This window comes from Cyclopterus lumpus, chromosome 5, assembly GCF_009769545.1.
Source record: "Cyclopterus lumpus isolate fCycLum1 chromosome 5, fCycLum1.pri, whole genome shotgun sequence".
Lineage (NCBI taxonomy): Eukaryota > Metazoa > Chordata > Actinopteri > Perciformes > Cyclopteridae > Cyclopterus > Cyclopterus lumpus.
Window position 1 is genome coordinate 3,098,482 of NC_046970.1, and position 16,935 is coordinate 3,115,416.

General features: G+C 42.9%; 2 protein-coding genes across 5 annotated transcripts; both read right to left on the reverse strand.

The window, feature by feature from the left end:
- Positions 1–887: 887 nt before the first annotated feature.
- mbd1b (methyl-CpG binding domain protein 1b) lies at positions 888–9,542 on the reverse strand. 4 transcript variants are annotated; one of them, XM_034532394.1, is made up of 17 exons: positions 9,406–9,542; positions 8,298–8,825; positions 7,797–7,937; positions 7,303–7,444; positions 6,919–7,205; positions 6,707–6,789; positions 6,562–6,605; positions 6,109–6,249; positions 5,922–6,002; positions 5,573–5,593; positions 5,361–5,453; positions 4,523–4,684; positions 4,249–4,428; positions 4,064–4,144; positions 3,909–3,983; positions 2,058–2,261; positions 888–1,918 (listed from the first exon to the last, which is right to left on the reverse strand). In XM_034532394.1, the coding sequence occupies exons 2-17, from the start codon at positions 8,639–8,641 to the stop codon at positions 1,445–1,447; spliced, it is 2,553 nt and encodes an 850-aa protein (XP_034388285.1). In that variant the 5' UTR covers positions 8,642–8,825; positions 9,406–9,542; the 3' UTR covers positions 888–1,444. The 4 variants fall into 4 exon arrangements, with proteins under 4 accessions (XP_034388285.1, XP_034388284.1, XP_034388282.1 ...); XM_034532393.1 differs by having other exon boundaries at positions 3,909–3,986; positions 6,562–6,602; positions 9,406–9,541; XM_034532391.1 differs by having other exon boundaries at positions 3,909–3,986; positions 9,406–9,541.
- A 1,344-nt stretch (positions 9,543–10,886) lies between these two features.
- cxxc1b (CXXC finger protein 1b) lies at positions 10,887–16,858 on the reverse strand. The gene is made up of 14 exons (XM_034532396.1): positions 16,596–16,858; positions 15,524–15,639; positions 15,324–15,424; positions 15,063–15,202; positions 14,578–14,733; positions 14,054–14,200; positions 13,829–13,936; positions 13,528–13,706; positions 12,808–13,015; positions 12,137–12,247; positions 11,890–11,939; positions 11,702–11,798; positions 11,402–11,554; positions 10,887–11,261 (listed from the first exon to the last, which is right to left on the reverse strand). The coding sequence occupies exons 1-14, from the start codon at positions 16,596–16,598 to the stop codon at positions 11,115–11,117; spliced, it is 1,716 nt and encodes a 571-aa protein (XP_034388287.1). The 5' UTR covers positions 16,599–16,858; the 3' UTR covers positions 10,887–11,114.
- Positions 16,859–16,935: the final 77 nt, after the last annotated feature.

Sequence of the window (16,935 nt, forward strand, 5' to 3'; positions counted from 1 at the left end):
TTCCTGCCCACTGCTATTAGGCTTTATAATAAATCACCTCTGGCCAGATCCTCCTCAAATGAACATCAATAAACGTTGCACCGCTTTCACTTTATACTTTGGATACACTTTAATTTTCTTTATTTAAATTCTTAAATGTAATATGCCCTGCTATTTTATTGTATTGTATATTTGTAAACATGTTTGCTGCTGCTTCACGTAATTTCCCCCTGGGGATGAATAAAGTAAAATCTAATATAATTAATTAATTAATTAAATATATAAATATATATTAATTAAATATTTATATACAGTATGTCTATTTTTATTATATAAACTTCTATATTTAATAACTTCTTAATATATAAAGTACAAAAAAATGTTTTATATATATATTTAATTCACACATGTGCTGATATTATAAATATTACAATGTAAACGCATATATTTGAAAAATAACTTTTACCATGACACATTAAACTAAAAAGGTGTAAAATACAATATTAAATACCATATGCTCATAGTCAAGAACAATGGTGGAGGAACGCGTTTTAAAAAGAGGTTTTAAGATGATTCTATCATCTTAATAAATGCATAACGCTGTCATCTGTAAAATGACATTTAACTATACACTACCAGCTTAATTTGAGGATATCATTTTGGAAAACACATTCTACAAAAATATTAGTACTTTAATCTCAGTATTGTTGAGTTTTACCATATTCCAGATGTTGAATCTGCCGATCCAAAACCATCCGATGTTTTATTGAGAGCAAATGCATTCTGCATTAGCCCCAAAGATTATGATGAATGTGGAAAACACTCTCTCTCTCCCTTTCTTTTTTAAATAATGTGTACATATTTTACAGAGCACGAAGGAAACATTAAGAAAGCAACTGCAAATGACGTAGCGTTCACAATATAATTTACTATTTAAAAAAAGAAAGAAAAAAGCAGTACAAGATGCACACATAACTTATTTAGTCCAAAAGACGTACGGTACACATGACAACGCTGTCGACACGGTGTCCAATGCTGCTGGCGAAAAGATGAGAGGGTTCACCGCAAGAAACTTCAGCTTCATTTTGGGGGCTGAGAGACAGAATTTGGGGTCAAACGACTATTCAAAAAGGTGTAATAATGGTAAAGGGTCCTCGAGTAAGAGTGCACCTCAACCAACGGCACACTTACCACACTCCGTCCGTCACAATGCCCCCAAAATCTTGACATAACAGTCATGAAGAGAAGACCTACAACACCAGAAGACATCCGAGAAGACGCCTGGGTTACAACGTCCCAGCTCCTGGAATGCCTTTGGTGACTCCTCAAATGATCACACCATACTCTTACAGTCTGGAGGTGACTCTGTAAAATGTCATCTCTATATCTATATGTAGCACAACGTTGCACCGGAGAATCGGTGGTCTCCACTGTGGGTCCAGGCGGTCTTCTGCCTCGGCTGAGGTTAAAGTCCTTGCAGCGCTCTGCAGTTGGCACAGACGCTCACCTTCTTCCTCACTAAGAAATCGCACGTCGACGCTCGCTCCAGTATGATCGGGTTTGTGTTCGACAACGGCTCTTTGGGGGGCAGTCCCTGGCACACCACGTAGTCCTCCAGGCCCAACAGCAGACTGACCACTTGCGTCACCGAGGTCATGCGCGCCGGGTACTGGTCGTACAGCGGGTGGGTGGGGAGCAGCGGCTGCTTCTGGACGGTGACCTGGTAGCAGAAGCCCGGGTCGATCAGCACGATGGTGTCGCTCAGGCTGGACTGTTTGGAGCACTGGATGAGCTGCAGCTGCGGGCCCTCCACCATGATGGCGTACCACATGATTGGCATTGCAGAGGAGCGCAACGACTGGAGCAGTGTCATAAGCTGGTTCTCTATGTCCGCACCACTCCCAGACGGGGTTTCAGCCAAACTGAAGATCTGTGTGATCTGCAGAGAGCAACTGAGGGCATTATTATGTGGAGAGATAGATTATATATATATATATATATATATATATATATATATATATATATATATATATATATATTATGACAACTAATGTGAAAAATGTAAGCAGGACAATTACCATGGGCAACTCCTCCTCATCCTCCTCCTCCTCCTCCTCATCTTCTTCATCCTCCTCATCCTCTTCTTCTTCTTCTTCTTCCTCCCCCTCCTCGTCGTCGTCGTCCTCTTCATCGTCATCGTCATCATCCTCCATTTCTTCGGCATGCTTTCGACCATCCTTGCCTGAATGCGATTTCATTGCATCCCATCTGCTTAGCTGGTCCTGAATGGATAAGGGGGAACTCCTGAGCTCAACTATTAACCACTACAGTAATTCATGTGCAATTAAAAACATAAAATCAAGTGGAATTTCAGCCGCATCAAAATCAGCTTTCAAGTGCAGAGCGCTGTATTGATTACAACAAATATCTATTGTGTTGCATTAGATCATGGGACAGTTCTAAACCAGTAATAAAACCTCAATGGTACTACATTTTCCAGTGGAAGTGTTAGTGGAGTATAAAGTGGCTTTGAGCCAGCGGTATAAGCTCACACTCAGCTGTTTATACAACAGTCCTGCGATAAAGCCTGAAGCCTGCGATAAAGTACATGAAGGTTAAAATGTTGCCTTTGATCGTGGAGGAGGGTCTAGTGGGGAGCCGTTTAATTATACAGACACACAAATATTTCAGACACCTCTTAGTCAATGCAACAGCTTCAGAAACTACAGCCTTCAACATGACCATGACAAGAAAAACACTATGAGCACCATTAAAGCTCAATTAGTGTATTGGCAGAAGTTTGTAAATGTGTGACAGCCTGACTAGCTACACTATATGTTGCTTACCTGGCACAACCTACAACAATATCTAATCTATCGAGACAAATACTTAAAGCAGAATATGGGCGCCATCAGTATTTGCACTAGAACCAGGATTATATGAAAATATGAAGCTTAATTCAGTCTTTGCCAGAAGACACTGTACCTAACAACAAACAGGTGAGGTGGCAAGCGCCACTTTATTTATATTTTGATGGAATGGTGCAGCCATAAAGGTCACGTGTAGTCTTGGTTTAAATGAAACATGCGAACAAGCCGATACAGAACACAAGATACTGTTAAGACGGTTTGTTTTTCTCTCCATTGACTACTTTGTTAAGACCTTGTTTGGATAGTAAGGGCCCAAAACACCCAATGCTAGATAATCAGATCAAGTGACAGACATGTTATAAAGAAGAGATGGGTGAGCAGGAACAGCTTGTCAGTGACATGCATCCTTTATAAGGAGATCAGTTTCCCTTTCGGGGGTGGCCTGGTGCCTAGAATGCACAGAATGGCGACATCCCCAGTTTTTATTCAGACCGGCTTTGTTGCATGTCAAGCACCCGCCTCTTCCTCTGCATCTAATGTGTACGTTGTCAACCCGTGCAATGAAGGCACCAATGTCCCACCAAATGAACACATGTGCCTTCACATTGCAGACTCATAAGAGAGCAGAGGACCGGGGGGGGAGCAGGACGGGTCCAACTTGAGACAAGACAAGGAAAAAGATCCATCAACCTCGAAAAAGGAACACAGGAGGTACAGATTGCTAATGACCATGGACTGGTAAAAATAAAAATAAAATTAAAAAAATAGGAATTGGAGGCAGGCCTGGATTCATCCCACTGAGCCACAGGACAAAACACAGCTTTTGAAACATAAGGAATTGGGACACGGTGCCAAAAGCATTCGCGAAGGAAAGTGTAAACAGGAAGCTCACATGATGCAATTGAGCTTTTGAAAACCATCCCGAAATCATCTCAAGCAAAAGGCTCCTGAACTTAAAAAAACAGACAGACGCACGACTACCAAATCACAAAATTAAAAAACACATTTTGTGCATAATTGCTACAACAACAAAAAAAGGAGGGCAGAATGTAAACTTACCAGTTCAGAGTTGCTGCTGATGAGGGGAACTCCGTCAGGAAGCCCATTCAGCAGTCGGAGATCCATCGAATTCAACTGCTGAAATAAAGCGCGTCAGCGTGGCGAGATAAGCGTGACATAACCAAAACACGGAGACAATAATCAATTTTTCAAACCTGCGCAGACGTTGTGTGGTTCCTTACATCCAGTCCATCGAAATATTTGCTACCGCTGGCCGCCGCTGTGTTCCAGTTTAACTGAAGCAGTGGAAGAATAAGGGTTGAAAGAAGAAAACCCCCCAAAAAAACCAACCACGACAAGAAAAAAAGAAGAAAAATCACCAAAGTCATGGACAACTCACTGGTTTTAAGTTACAGTCATCGTCTTCATTGTCGGTGAAGTCCAAGCCGTATTGTGATCCTCTACTTCTCTTAAAATCTGACTTCCGGCTATACGTGTAGTGAGGTCGCGGCCTGCCCGGCAGCAATTGGCCATCTGGCCCGTGGTCACCGTGTCCCCTTTGGTAAGGCAGCAAGTGTCTCTGCCAAAACGTTGCAGTGATATTTAAAAACCAAACACTGTGACATCCTTACTACGAGAAACAACACATTTGCTCAAACAGAATAAAGCCCTACCATTGCCTGTCTCTGACACTGGCGTAGTCGACACTTCTGCCTCTTCTTGTTGCTGCCTCCAAACTTGGGTTTGTCTACACAGAAATCACAAGTGCCGCAGTCTTTCCTGCAGAGACAGGCTTTACATTCTCCGCAGGACCGTCGCTTCCGCTTCTTATGCCACTGAATAATAAAGAAGGCGAACCCAAATGATCAAATCGCAACATACGACGCAATTTTATTTATTTTTTTTTTTTTTTTGAATGCTACGAGACACCAAAATGTGTTTTTTTTTTATGCCCATTTTTACAAAAATAAACACTAGACTTGGAGGAGAAAAAAAAAAAAAAATCAATATACATTACAAGAACGTTTTTATGTTTGGTTGAGGTGCGCATTGAGTTAGTGCACGGGGGGAAACAGCCTTAATAAATACACACTCGGGGTGTCTGTGTGGAGCGATGAGGAGGCCGTAACCGTCATCACATGTTGTTGTTTAATCATTTTAGGTTTTGACTCTTTAAATCACAGTCGTGGATGGAAACATGCATTCTTTCGCGTTTGGTTTTTCGCCGGTTTTCTGTATATAATATTAAGAGCTACATTGTGCACGAGTGTACTACTGGCTCCCTTTCATGAAACTTAGGATTCATCTTTAACACATGTCAACAAAAAACAACAACTTAAATCCTGAACTGGGAAAATTCTGTTCCCCATTGCTGGGAAAGTTCAATATGGGTTATTGTTCCACATTTATCAGCATATTTAGCGACATTCTGACTGTGACCATGCGGAGAATACAAACAGGCAGCAAAGCATGACACGACTACGACTTGTGTGGGTTTTTTAAATAACTCACGTCGTCATCATCGTCGGTTGACATGTCCTCGTCCTCGTCCACGTCCACGTTGACCGAGAAGTTCTCCGTGTCGCTGCTTTTGAGACTCGGGTGCTGTGCGAGTTAAACATGATCAGTCAAAGGGGGAAAAATATGTCCGCGATAACATCGAGTAGTATGATTAGAGGTGGACATTTTTGGTCTCGTATTACAACAAAAAAAAGAGAACTCACCTGCGAGTCTGTAAATTCACTCTGTAAAATAGAAATGGATGTTGTGAGAACTTACATGAATCCAATGAATTATTACAACCTTACATTGTGGGAAATTTGGAATAACTGAAACAAGTCGGACCCTGACTGTAAACATAGAAAAGCGGATTATTCTCGGGCCAATCGTCACTTTATTTTAAAGATAGTGACTGAACTAACAGGCAGTTGAAACTTATAGAAAGAAAATAGGAAAGAAATGATTATACAACAAACAAAATCTCCAGCGGTTTACATGCGCAGTTCAGCAAGAGCACACGGCTTGTGATCTTTGATCTGATCTCTTATATGTACATATTAGTGGATCATTTACCTGGAAACTCATGCTGTCCTCGTACATGTCAGGAATGTCATTATAAGGCTTTTGCGGCAGGAAGCCTCCACCTCCAGGACCCTGGTGGAAGATACACATGTAGAAGAAAGAACAAGGCATGAATGCACAAAGTAACAAACAATAAGCATCCAAATAAACAATAACCGTCATGTACCCGGCTGCTCACCTTGCGAATGGGACATATACATTTGCGTTTCCGACACAAGCGTTTCCTAGATTCTGGGCTCTGCAGTCCATGCTTGCAGTTGGCACACTGCCCACAGTTTGTTGTGTTGTGGCATCCCACGCATTGTCCACAAGGAATCCACTTTAGTTGGAAAAAAAGGGAGAGATTTGTTTATTCAATAATATCCATGTCTTATTTTGTTTGTTTTTTCGCACATTTTCATCAGTATTCTAATGCTGGAAACAACAGTATAGATAATATAGATTGTCTCACATTGCCAAATGTTATAAACACATTCGGTCTGTTTGCACAACGCAACTCGCTCACATAAATAATAATGTGTGAATTTTGAAATCCATGCTTTAAATAACGTGTTATTTGAAGCATTACATCCTAATTGGCCCTGTGCTTAATATGTTGGATGGTTAAAACGGGTGAAACGTGTAGATTTACCTTTCTGAAACGAACCATCGGATGTTCTTTAGACTTTGAGGCTGCTGGAATGAACAGAAATAAACAAATTGGATGAGCGCCCGTACCTCAGTTATTATTTTGACACTAAATTTTGCTCAGAATCGTGACGAGTGAACCGACTTACCCCAACAGTTGGGGCAGCAGGGCCTCTTCCGTTGTTTGTCGTACCATGTGCCCGTGAAGGAAATCCCACATCTGGCACAGACCCTGCAGGGAAGCACGATAACATTATTTATAACGCAACTCAAAACAAACCATTTTGATTTATAAGTGTCCTGATAATGACGTCAGCAGTTAAATGCTGAACATGTCAAATCAAGTAAATAATGGACTAACAGTGTGCTGTCCTCGGACCCAAATTCCCCATTTATGGAGGGGAGCAGGAGCGGTCTGGATGATGAGGGGAGGGGAAGTTTAATTGCATCTTCAGCTGGTGGATCCTCATTGCGTGAGCCTTTATTCAGCGTTGCTACTGCACTGTTCAAGGGGAGACTGGTCTGGCTGGATTGGAGGTTTTTGGGACCCAGGCTGGGGGTGGACATGTGGTGGGAGTCGGGAGTGTCGGCCCCGTCGCCTCTCTCCATCCAGCTGGACTCTGAGGAAGAACGCTCACGGACTTTTCTCTAACGGGATAAGAAACAGGGAGAAACTAACCGTTAAAACACACACACATAATGTTAAAATGATTTTTTAAATTTTTTTTATTAAAAAGGCCTTTACCTTTGTTCTGTGTCGAATTCTTATGGGTGGTGCTTCGCCATTGTAGAACTTTCCTGACTTGTATTCAAAGGTTGACAAGTCGAGCTGTCCCTCCATCAAAGAAATCAGCTCTACTCGGCTTCTCACTCGATCGCCACGCGGACTGTGAATAAATACCTAAATTACAACTTCAAATAGCTGGATGACGACCACTAAAATGGGAGAAAATCCTTTAGCTGCAACTAACAATTATTGTAATTGATTTATCCAGAGGTTATTCTTTTGATTCGTCGATAGTTTATTCTACAAAATGTAAAACGCCAATCAAAGGTTCCAAGAAATATATATATATATATATATATATATATATATATATATATATATATATATATATATATATATATATATATTCAAACTACAACCACATAAAAAGAGAAACGGCATCAAATTCTGCCCCATGAATGTCAAACAAGTGTGAGTTGAGATTGTTTACGTTTCTTCTCTGCAGCATTTACCTCAGGTAATACACATCCTTCTGTCCAATGCTAGAACCGGAGCGCCGGACGACTTCTTTGCGTTTCCAGCCCTCTCCGAGGATCGACCACTCGTCCCACCCTTCATCGGGATGCGATCGCTTGCGGCGGGGCATTTGAAACCTGAATATAAAACAGAGAGGAGACGAGAATTACACGCGCCAGAAATCTTTACACCACATGGGGAAAAAGAGGAAAACACTGTTGTGTGATGTATATTGAACACCACTATTTACCCTCTGAAAAAAAAAAAAAAAACATGCGATTATACTCTATTTCCGACCAAGCAGCAATAAACGTCAACCTCCATGCCAGTGAAACCATGCAATCATTGTATTTCAGAAAATGAGTGCAGCATCTGAGCACCACTGGCAGCTCCATGGTGAGAGGAGGAAACGATGCTTGGCCATGCAAACTGACTCTAATCCAGTATGACTGCTGCTCGTTACCAGACAAACAGGACAACACACAAGGGAAACCTACTGGTACACTTTTTTGAAGACCGTCTCGCTGCCGGCCACGCTCTCACTCCTTTCACTTTCTCCTGCCAGGCTTTCATCGTCGTAGTCATCATCCTCAAGGGGCTCAAACCAGTCGACGGGAGGCTCGCAGCCAGCGGCCTTAGCCGCCTCGTCCGCTTCCTCTGGCGTCTTCCTGACGGGGTCCGAGCCGACGACACTGGTCAAGGCTGCCGGCGGCTCCAGTGCAGGTGTCGGTTCAAAGGTCCATTCTGCTTCCCCGCTTATCTTCTGTGTGCTTTGCCCCCCCACGTCTTCCTCCACGGGCGCTCCGCCGGGGACCGGGGTCACCAGCGGTCCTTCGTTCATCGTCGCACCCGTTCAGGCTCCGAGCCGTTGCCGGTTGTCGTTTCCCCGCAGACAGTGGACGTCGCGTGCCATTTTATAAAAAGTTGTGTGTTTCCAGACTGTCCGTGGATGCAGCCCCCCCCCCCCCCCCCCCCGACTGAGCAGTCAGGCTGGGTGACAGCCGTTCAGTGAGTCATGACAGAACCTGGAGGGGGAGAAAGACCACGACGTTTAAAGGAAGTTTAAAACATGCCGTATGGCTCGTTGTGTTACTGTGACGTAACGTAAACAGACCTCGCCGCGAGGTCAACGCGTATGCGGGGCGGAGCGGCTGAAGGGACGGGGGTGACAGTAAAAGCCGGCCGTCATGTTTAGTTAACGAAACATAGACTTCCACACTTTAAAGAAACGCGAGCGGACGTCAGCGCTGGGTTGTAACGTGAGGAAATACTAAAAGCAGCCACACACACACACACACACACACACACACACACACACAAGCTAGCCGCAGATGCTCAAAAGTGCCGTTACGGCTCTGGTTCTCTGGTACCGGGGGTTGTTTTCTCGACGCGTCGTTCAGCGACACGCCGCGTAACGCCAGCAGCTTAAAGCAGAAACAATGGAGCTGGAAGCGGGAGTAACGTTAGCGCAAATAAGTAGTGTTAACGTTAGCCGCCGTTAGCTACAACGTCCCCCCGTGGCTCCTGTGTCACTGTGCTGGAACGGCTCCTCTGAGTGGAGCGACGTGTATCGCAACCGGTTTAGATTACGAAGGCCACACGCACCTTTTGGGGGTAATATCACCCAGATGCTTGGCACACTGGTCACAGGCACTACTTTCCGAGGCAGAGCTAACGTAGCTAGCTGGCTCCCATGCAACTGCCACTAGCGGAAACGGTTGTGGGGCCAAAGAAGAACTCGACAGCCAAGATGGTAATCGGCACGCTTGGACCTCCGGAGAGGACTGTCAACACCACACAGCGCTGCATACGTCTAACAACTAGGTTATACTTTACATAAATAAGAACAGTTACTCAATTTTTTGTTTTTAATGCTAAGTGGCTTAAGAAGTATAACGCGACGGAAAAAACTACTGAACAACAGCAGACAGGCGACGGTAGGAGTTAGCTAACGTTATATCAGCGAGCAACTCGGGCTAGTAATCCCATTAAATAACACCGAATGAGACATGTTGACTTCGATTCGTTGCTTACTCGTTTGAAACGTCACTGGTCCATATTCTGTTTTGGGCCACGGGGAAAGCAGACTGCACAGGGAAGTAAGACCTGGCCAATAAACAGGCGAACCGGGGGGATTTCTCTCTCATCCCGTTTTCATCCTCTTTAATAGCACGCTTCGTTTGTCATTTAGGTGCGCTGCGTTCACGGGTCATTCAAAAGAGGTGTGTGTGCGCGCGCTCAAGAGAGGCATTTGAAGTCTAGTTTATTAAGTTTTTTTTTTTTTAAAAGGTAGTGAAATTCAACTCATTCACTGCTATTCAGGCAATACACAAGCGTGGAGTGGACTCGAGTTTCTCCGTTGTAGAATGTAAACATTTGAGGTGGGAGGAGTGTAATATTAACATGTCAGTAGTTTTTATGAGGGAAATAAATTGTGTTTATTTACTTAATCAATATATGCGTGTATTCATTTTAATCAAGGAAAACATTCATTATGATGAGAAATCCTGTCTCTAAATTATACCAATCATAGAGCTCGGTGTCTGATTATTGACCAACCACGGACACCCCATCCCATTAGGAGGAGCATAGTAATGAGGTTTAAAATGTTCTGCGTTATGAATAAAGATCTGTTGTCCCGTCAGTAAGTCCTTTAAATAATTTATAGTATAAGTTCGATATGGAAAGTTTAGTTCTTCAGTATCTCACTGTTCAGTTGCTATGAACCTACACATGGTTATTTAGTTATTAAAGCTTGAACAAAGAAAAGAACAAAACACAACAACAGGGCATTAGTATGTCTTGCAACATCCTTTCACGTCACTGTTCTTGATGCAGTCTTTCTCTGCCGTTCCTCGGTCACATCCACTGATGCAACTAATCCCATTTGAAGACGGCAGTGATTGTTCTGGCTCGATTGTACTGGACTCTTTTTAATGGTCGTGAAGGATGGACCATCAACAGGACTTTGTGTCATTTTAAGCAACATATAAAAGTACACATTCTTTGTTTGGCAAGTTGTAATTGCATAATAATCACAGCACTCTGTGTACATTGTGTGTGCAAAGGCGAATAGAAACGACAAAGCAAGTTTACGGTGTTTATTTGTGGCAATCATACCAACAGCTGTCATTCATCTACCAGTCAGAAAAAATATATATATCATTTTATAGTTAATTATCATACAAAGATTTTAAAATAATTATCTAGTTAGAAAATCAGCTTTCATCCAAATGGTAGGAACTTTTTTAATCCTCAACACTCAAATATCCACAGTGGCCCACAGATCAGAGAACAGGTGGTGTCAACGTCGACTACCTATCCTTGTTGCTACGGAGATCGGTCGTCACAGGGTCGTGTTGAATGGTCTGGTGCAGCATCAGAGCGAGCAGACCGGCTCTGTTCGTCATGGCGGTCCTGACATTGCGCTCCTGTTCGAAGAGCTCGTCCAACTTGTACCACTGTGGGCGAGAAGAGGCGTAACGTCACGTAGGAGGCGTCGACAAAGAGGTCGTCCTCTTATCGGGATCAATCGACAACATGCTGGATTTCCAGTTCCTGTCCGCTGAAACCAACGCGACAGATGCAGCGTTTGACTCACCACCCTGACTCGCTCCAAGTCCACCTCTGCTCTCCTCAGCTTTTCCCAGTTGTAATGCTTGTTGCACTTCCTTTTGGGGACCCTACAGTAGTCTCCCGTCAGCTCGAACACGTTCTTCACGAGAGGACATCCACACACCTCATCCAATGAGATCTGGTCACCAAAACAGACGGAAAAAATAATGTAAAAACAAATGTTGACATGATTTCATGTTTGGCAGATAATAGCCTTCAACATTTTGGGGTTTTAGACCAAGAAGGCAGTTTTTAGTGCATCGAGGTACTCGTACAAGCGGCTGACCTTAGGATCTCTGGAATGTTCTGGACACAACACCTGCAGCCTCTTACAATAGGTTTTGCTTTGGGGATTGTACACGTCACAGAAGAGTCTGGTTGCTCTGTGGGGGAAGAAAAAAAACAAAACATGTTAGCAACGGAACTAAAATCAGGAAAGTCTTTTTATACTTTGAGAGTGTTTCTTCTTCTTACCCTTCTATCCGTGTAGGGTACATGGAGCCAAAGGAGGTCTGACTCTCATACTGTCAAGAAAATCCCGAGGGAAAGAAATTTTACAAGTATTATAGAACAGGTCAAATAGCAATACAATGTCAAGAATTGTCTTTATTCTTGACATTGTATTGCTAAGATTTGAATGCAATAACTTATTATTTAAATAAAATAAATAGGACAACAGAGGGGCCGCGGGTTGCTGACCCCTGGTATGGGATATAGTCACCTTTGCGTAACATCTCTCCATATGTCTCAGCGCCACTTTGGGATTGATGGGATGACTACAAGACACACAGAATATCTGCAGGTCCGTGTCCTCGCTGTCGCCTTCATTCGCCTGCAAATAGAAATGCAAAGACAATTTTTTTTTTCAGCAAAAAAGCATTACCTCTGCTTTTCCTCAACAGCCTCAAGTAAACGAAAAGCCCTGAACCGTGACGAGAGCCACAGGGAAATATCACGAGAAAAAGCAGTTGCAACAGAAACAAGCTGCGTGGAGCCGGAGACACCAACAGACTTAACAAACTGGTAAAGAAGTCCATATTGGAGCACTCGGGCCACCTCTCCACTCACTTACTGCAGGGACAGCGGAGCACGTTCTCCAACAGACTCATCCAGCTCCGCTGTCACAAGGACAGAGACAGGAGAACATTCCTGCCCACTACAATAAGATTATATAATAAATCCCGATAACAAAATCCTATAACACCGTTACACTGTTGTTGGTTTGGCTAAATATTTACACTGTAGTTTTGTTAATTAATTTAATATTATTCCATTATATATTGTGCATTTTATAGATTTGTCTTGCTTACCTGCATGTATGAATGCTGCTCTAGTGAAAACATGTCCCCTTGTGGGATCACTAAAGTAACCATCTCTCTCTCGTCAGCTCACCTCCTCGTCCTGCAGCGCCGCCTGCTGCTTGGCCTTGGCGATGATGCCTTCCAGTTCGTGGAAGCGCCGCTCCATCTCCGTGAGGCGCAGCCGGGCGTTCTGCTGCTCCCGGCGGATGCGCTCCAGCTGCTTCTTGCCATGCTCCTCAGCGATGCAGGGACTCTGCTGCCACTGCTGGATGCGTTGAGGGAGGATCTCGTAGATCCGACTGGAGAACAAAAGATCAATGCATTTAAATGGTGAAGAATAAAAACAGGTCAACATGAGGATTGTGATTCAGTTAGCTGAGATGCAAAAAAGCCTCAAACACTTTCCATGGGAGAGTACACCAAGGATGATGATGGGGGAGATAAAGAGGCAGAAGAATAAATAGTAATACTTAGTGACAAATCAAATCAAATCAGGTTGAGAAGTTTCCAACAAAAACTAATGTAATAAAACAGATAATTTTACCGACATTTCATCCTTGTTACACTAGGTGGAGCAATAGTACCAGAACAGTAATTATGTCGTTTGAGTACAACCAGGATATAAAGCAAATATTTTTTGACCATGGCGTTTATTCTAAACATAAGTCGTTCCAATTTTTTATTTATGGGGAAAAATCTCCAATAAAGCAGCAAATAAATTAAGCTTCTATTTAAAATTCACTTGAGACATCTGGATTACAGGATCCAGCCTTAAACACGAGTATGAAAAGGTGAAAGTAATCGTTCTCACTTGGCAGCCAGCTTCATGCCACAGTCCTCGGAGCAGTATTTGGAGTTGGGTCTCGTTGTCTCCACACAGCTCGGTCCCAGACACTGACGCTGCCCGGTGTTATCCCGGAGCTCGCCCTTCTCGCTGGTTCTGGTTCTGTCTTTGTGCTTCTGTTTCTGCTTGTGGCGCCGTGATTCCTTCTGGATAGTAACAAAAAAGAGGTGGACAGGATGTTATGGATATGTGGTATTACCATCTGCCATGTTAACGCCTGGCAGCACTCGAAATAATAATAATTTCTCTTAAAAAAAAAAAAACTTACTTTCTTGTCAAACTTCTTTTCTCTTCTCTTGACATGCTTCACCTTCACAGCTTTTTTACGCACCACAGGACTGAAGGGCTGCTCATCGTCTTCATCGCTATTCCATGCCTGAGTGAGAGGAGTGCAAAAAATAATAATGAAGAGACTAAACACACAGCTGCTGATTGAGTGCGTCTGGAACGTGCAGGTTTATATCCATCAAGATGGTGTCACGTGTTCTGCTACCATGTTGTTGTTATTCCCCGATGCCTTGTACTGCTGGTAGAGATCCGCCTCACTGTCGTAGTCGTCAGAGTATAGTCTCCGTCTGTGGTAGGAATTGTCTCTCCTTTCTTGCAAAGACATTTCCTCATCCTTCACACGCAGCATTTTCTATACAAAAACAACAAGCAAGAGGTTGCACGTTTCCAAAGATAGATATATAGATCTATATCTATCTATATATCTCCTTGGAAATGGCTTTGTGTGTGTGTGTGTGTGTGTGTGTGTGTGTGTGTGTGTGTGTGTGTGTGTGTGTGTGTGTGTGTGTGTGTGTGTGTGTGTGTGTGTGTGTGTGCATGCGTGTGCGTGCGTCTGTTGCATTGTTATTACTACAGAACAACATTCTAGTAATGGGACTTTAAGACCTATCAATATCAAAAAGATGAAAATGTAAAAAGTGAACAGGGCGAGTAATGTTAAATATTCTCCTACACTTGGGTGGAATAATCGTGTTTAAAAATTTTTAAAAAAGAGATGAAACGACATACCCTGGCTCGAACCTCACATTGCCTAAACCTGCACTTCTGTCTGATTTTGTTGGGGCCTCCAAACTTCTTCATATCCTTGCAGAAGTCACACAGGGCACAGTCCTCCGTCCTTCTGCAGGGCTCACATTCGCCACACATTCGCACCGAGCGCTTCACCTAAGGTAAATCAAACGACGGACAGTAAGCGCCATTGCAGCTGAAGAAATGTTGATTGTTTTACATCCTACTCTATTCAACGAACACTTGAAAACGGTTATGCATCGGTGTGACAAAAAGCTACATTATTTTATCATGTTCACTTGCGTCGGTGAAAAATAGTTATTTCAAAAGTCAAACTGCCTGAATGAATACTAATGCTAAAAGCAATGCATGTTGTTCCTCGTGTCAGTAAGGAAGGGATGCTTTTAATTTGGAGATCCAATTATCTAATTTTTTTGATGCTCTTCAGACATTGCATTCAAACCTAAATATTCATGTCAACTTACTTTAGATCCACGCCGCCTTTCACTCTTATAGTCAGGAGTACTCGGGGTGCTGTACTGTCTATCAGATCCTCTGTCATACTCCACCTCCTTCTCTCGGTTTTTCTTTGTTCTATACTTTATTTCCAGCGAGGAGTTTTTATCTGGTGACGGGGAGAAAAAAACGCAATAACGTCTTGTTAATTTTTGATTATTTGTGATGTATTCAACGTTGAGCGCAGCACTCTTAAAAGGCTGTGAAAAAAACAGATGTTTTTCCATCACCTTTGCATCTCGTGCAATACCATTCCCGGATTGCTTTCGCCTTCTTTTCAGTGATGTTAATGCAGTGGCCATGGAACCACTCATTACAGTTATCGCAGCCACTGTCAGTGAGGAGAAAACCGAAGGAAACCATGTTGATCATTGTTGCATCCATAGCCAGCCAAGTTATTGAAACTACAGGACTGCTGCTGTGAACTCACATCATGAAACAGTTGATGTCTGGTTTCCGGCAGATGCAGTAGAGGGGTGCGTTCTCCCCCTCCATACTGCTGGTCTCAGGCCCCGGTGCATGGTCAATGTCAGACAACTCGCTGTCCTAAGAAACAAATATATATAATAAAAAATAAGCATATCACAATCGGTGGAATTATAGTCAACGTCACCGATAACTGGTTGCTGTTACAGGAGAACAGAAGGCTTTATGTTGCATTTTCAATTATAAAACAATATTTTTGTTTCTAAAGTAGCATTTCACTTTGAAGAGTAGCTCTGCTGTCATTAAAAAACAAGCTGTCTGCTCGGTAACATGGGATGGTTCCTACTCTTTGACTGTCCCACTCATACATTCTTTAATGCAGAATATAGCTTTGACATATGTAATAATACACAGTGAGGAACAATGCATGGTGCCTAGTCTACATTTGAACATTAACAGTTGTAGCATCAGTAGTATCAGTTAGGTTAGTTAGTTAGCTAACGTCGTTGACCCTAACCAACACCATCTGTCATGACGTCGTCACAGCACTAGATATGTAACATTAGCTAGCATAATATCATCATTACATTGTAACGTATATAAAGATAATGTAATGTGTTGAAATGCGGATATACAGTTAGAAATACAAGGAGTTGGTCAGCTAACACGCAACCACAGTAAACTCCCGATTAATATTAATAACGACTTTGTTTCCATACAACTGTATGTTCCTTTCTGTCCTGCAGTTATTCGTAAGCTAGTCAGTTAGCATCCGCTAGCTAGCTAGCTAAATTGTCAGTTAAAGATAGAGCTGATGTTTTCCAGCCGATACTACCTTTACGATACCACACGAACACAGCTCGTCATGTATCCAACACCGTAGTGGTATTATTAGACATTTACACGACTTAACAGTTATATTTAAACGATATACGCTAACCTAAATGGGACCACAACATGCTCCTCCTGTGGGATGTAACTAAACTTACGGCCGTGTAGCAAACGCTAACCGACTCGTCACCAAAATTAAATTAACTTAACTAACTTTTGCCAAATGGTCTTTTTTGTCAACGTACCATTGTGAGAGATCCGTGACGTGAACCTGTTGGTCGTCCTGTAAATATAATGGGAGGGAAACCAACGCAACGCCGAACCCGGTGAACCTACTCGCTCGATAGCTAGCGCTCGTTTATTAAGGTTTACCCGGAATTAACATCGCTCACAATCGTCTGAACTCGGAACCACTCGGAAGAAATATCGTTAGTCCGTTGGTTAAGATTTCTTCTTCTCTGGTGGCAAATCACCACCGAGCGGCACACGACCGCCACCTGCTGTGTGTGTTAGAAGTTGCGTCTCTTAAGGATGTACATACAGACACCATTCAAATCAGTGTTAACGTTATTGTCATATTATCTC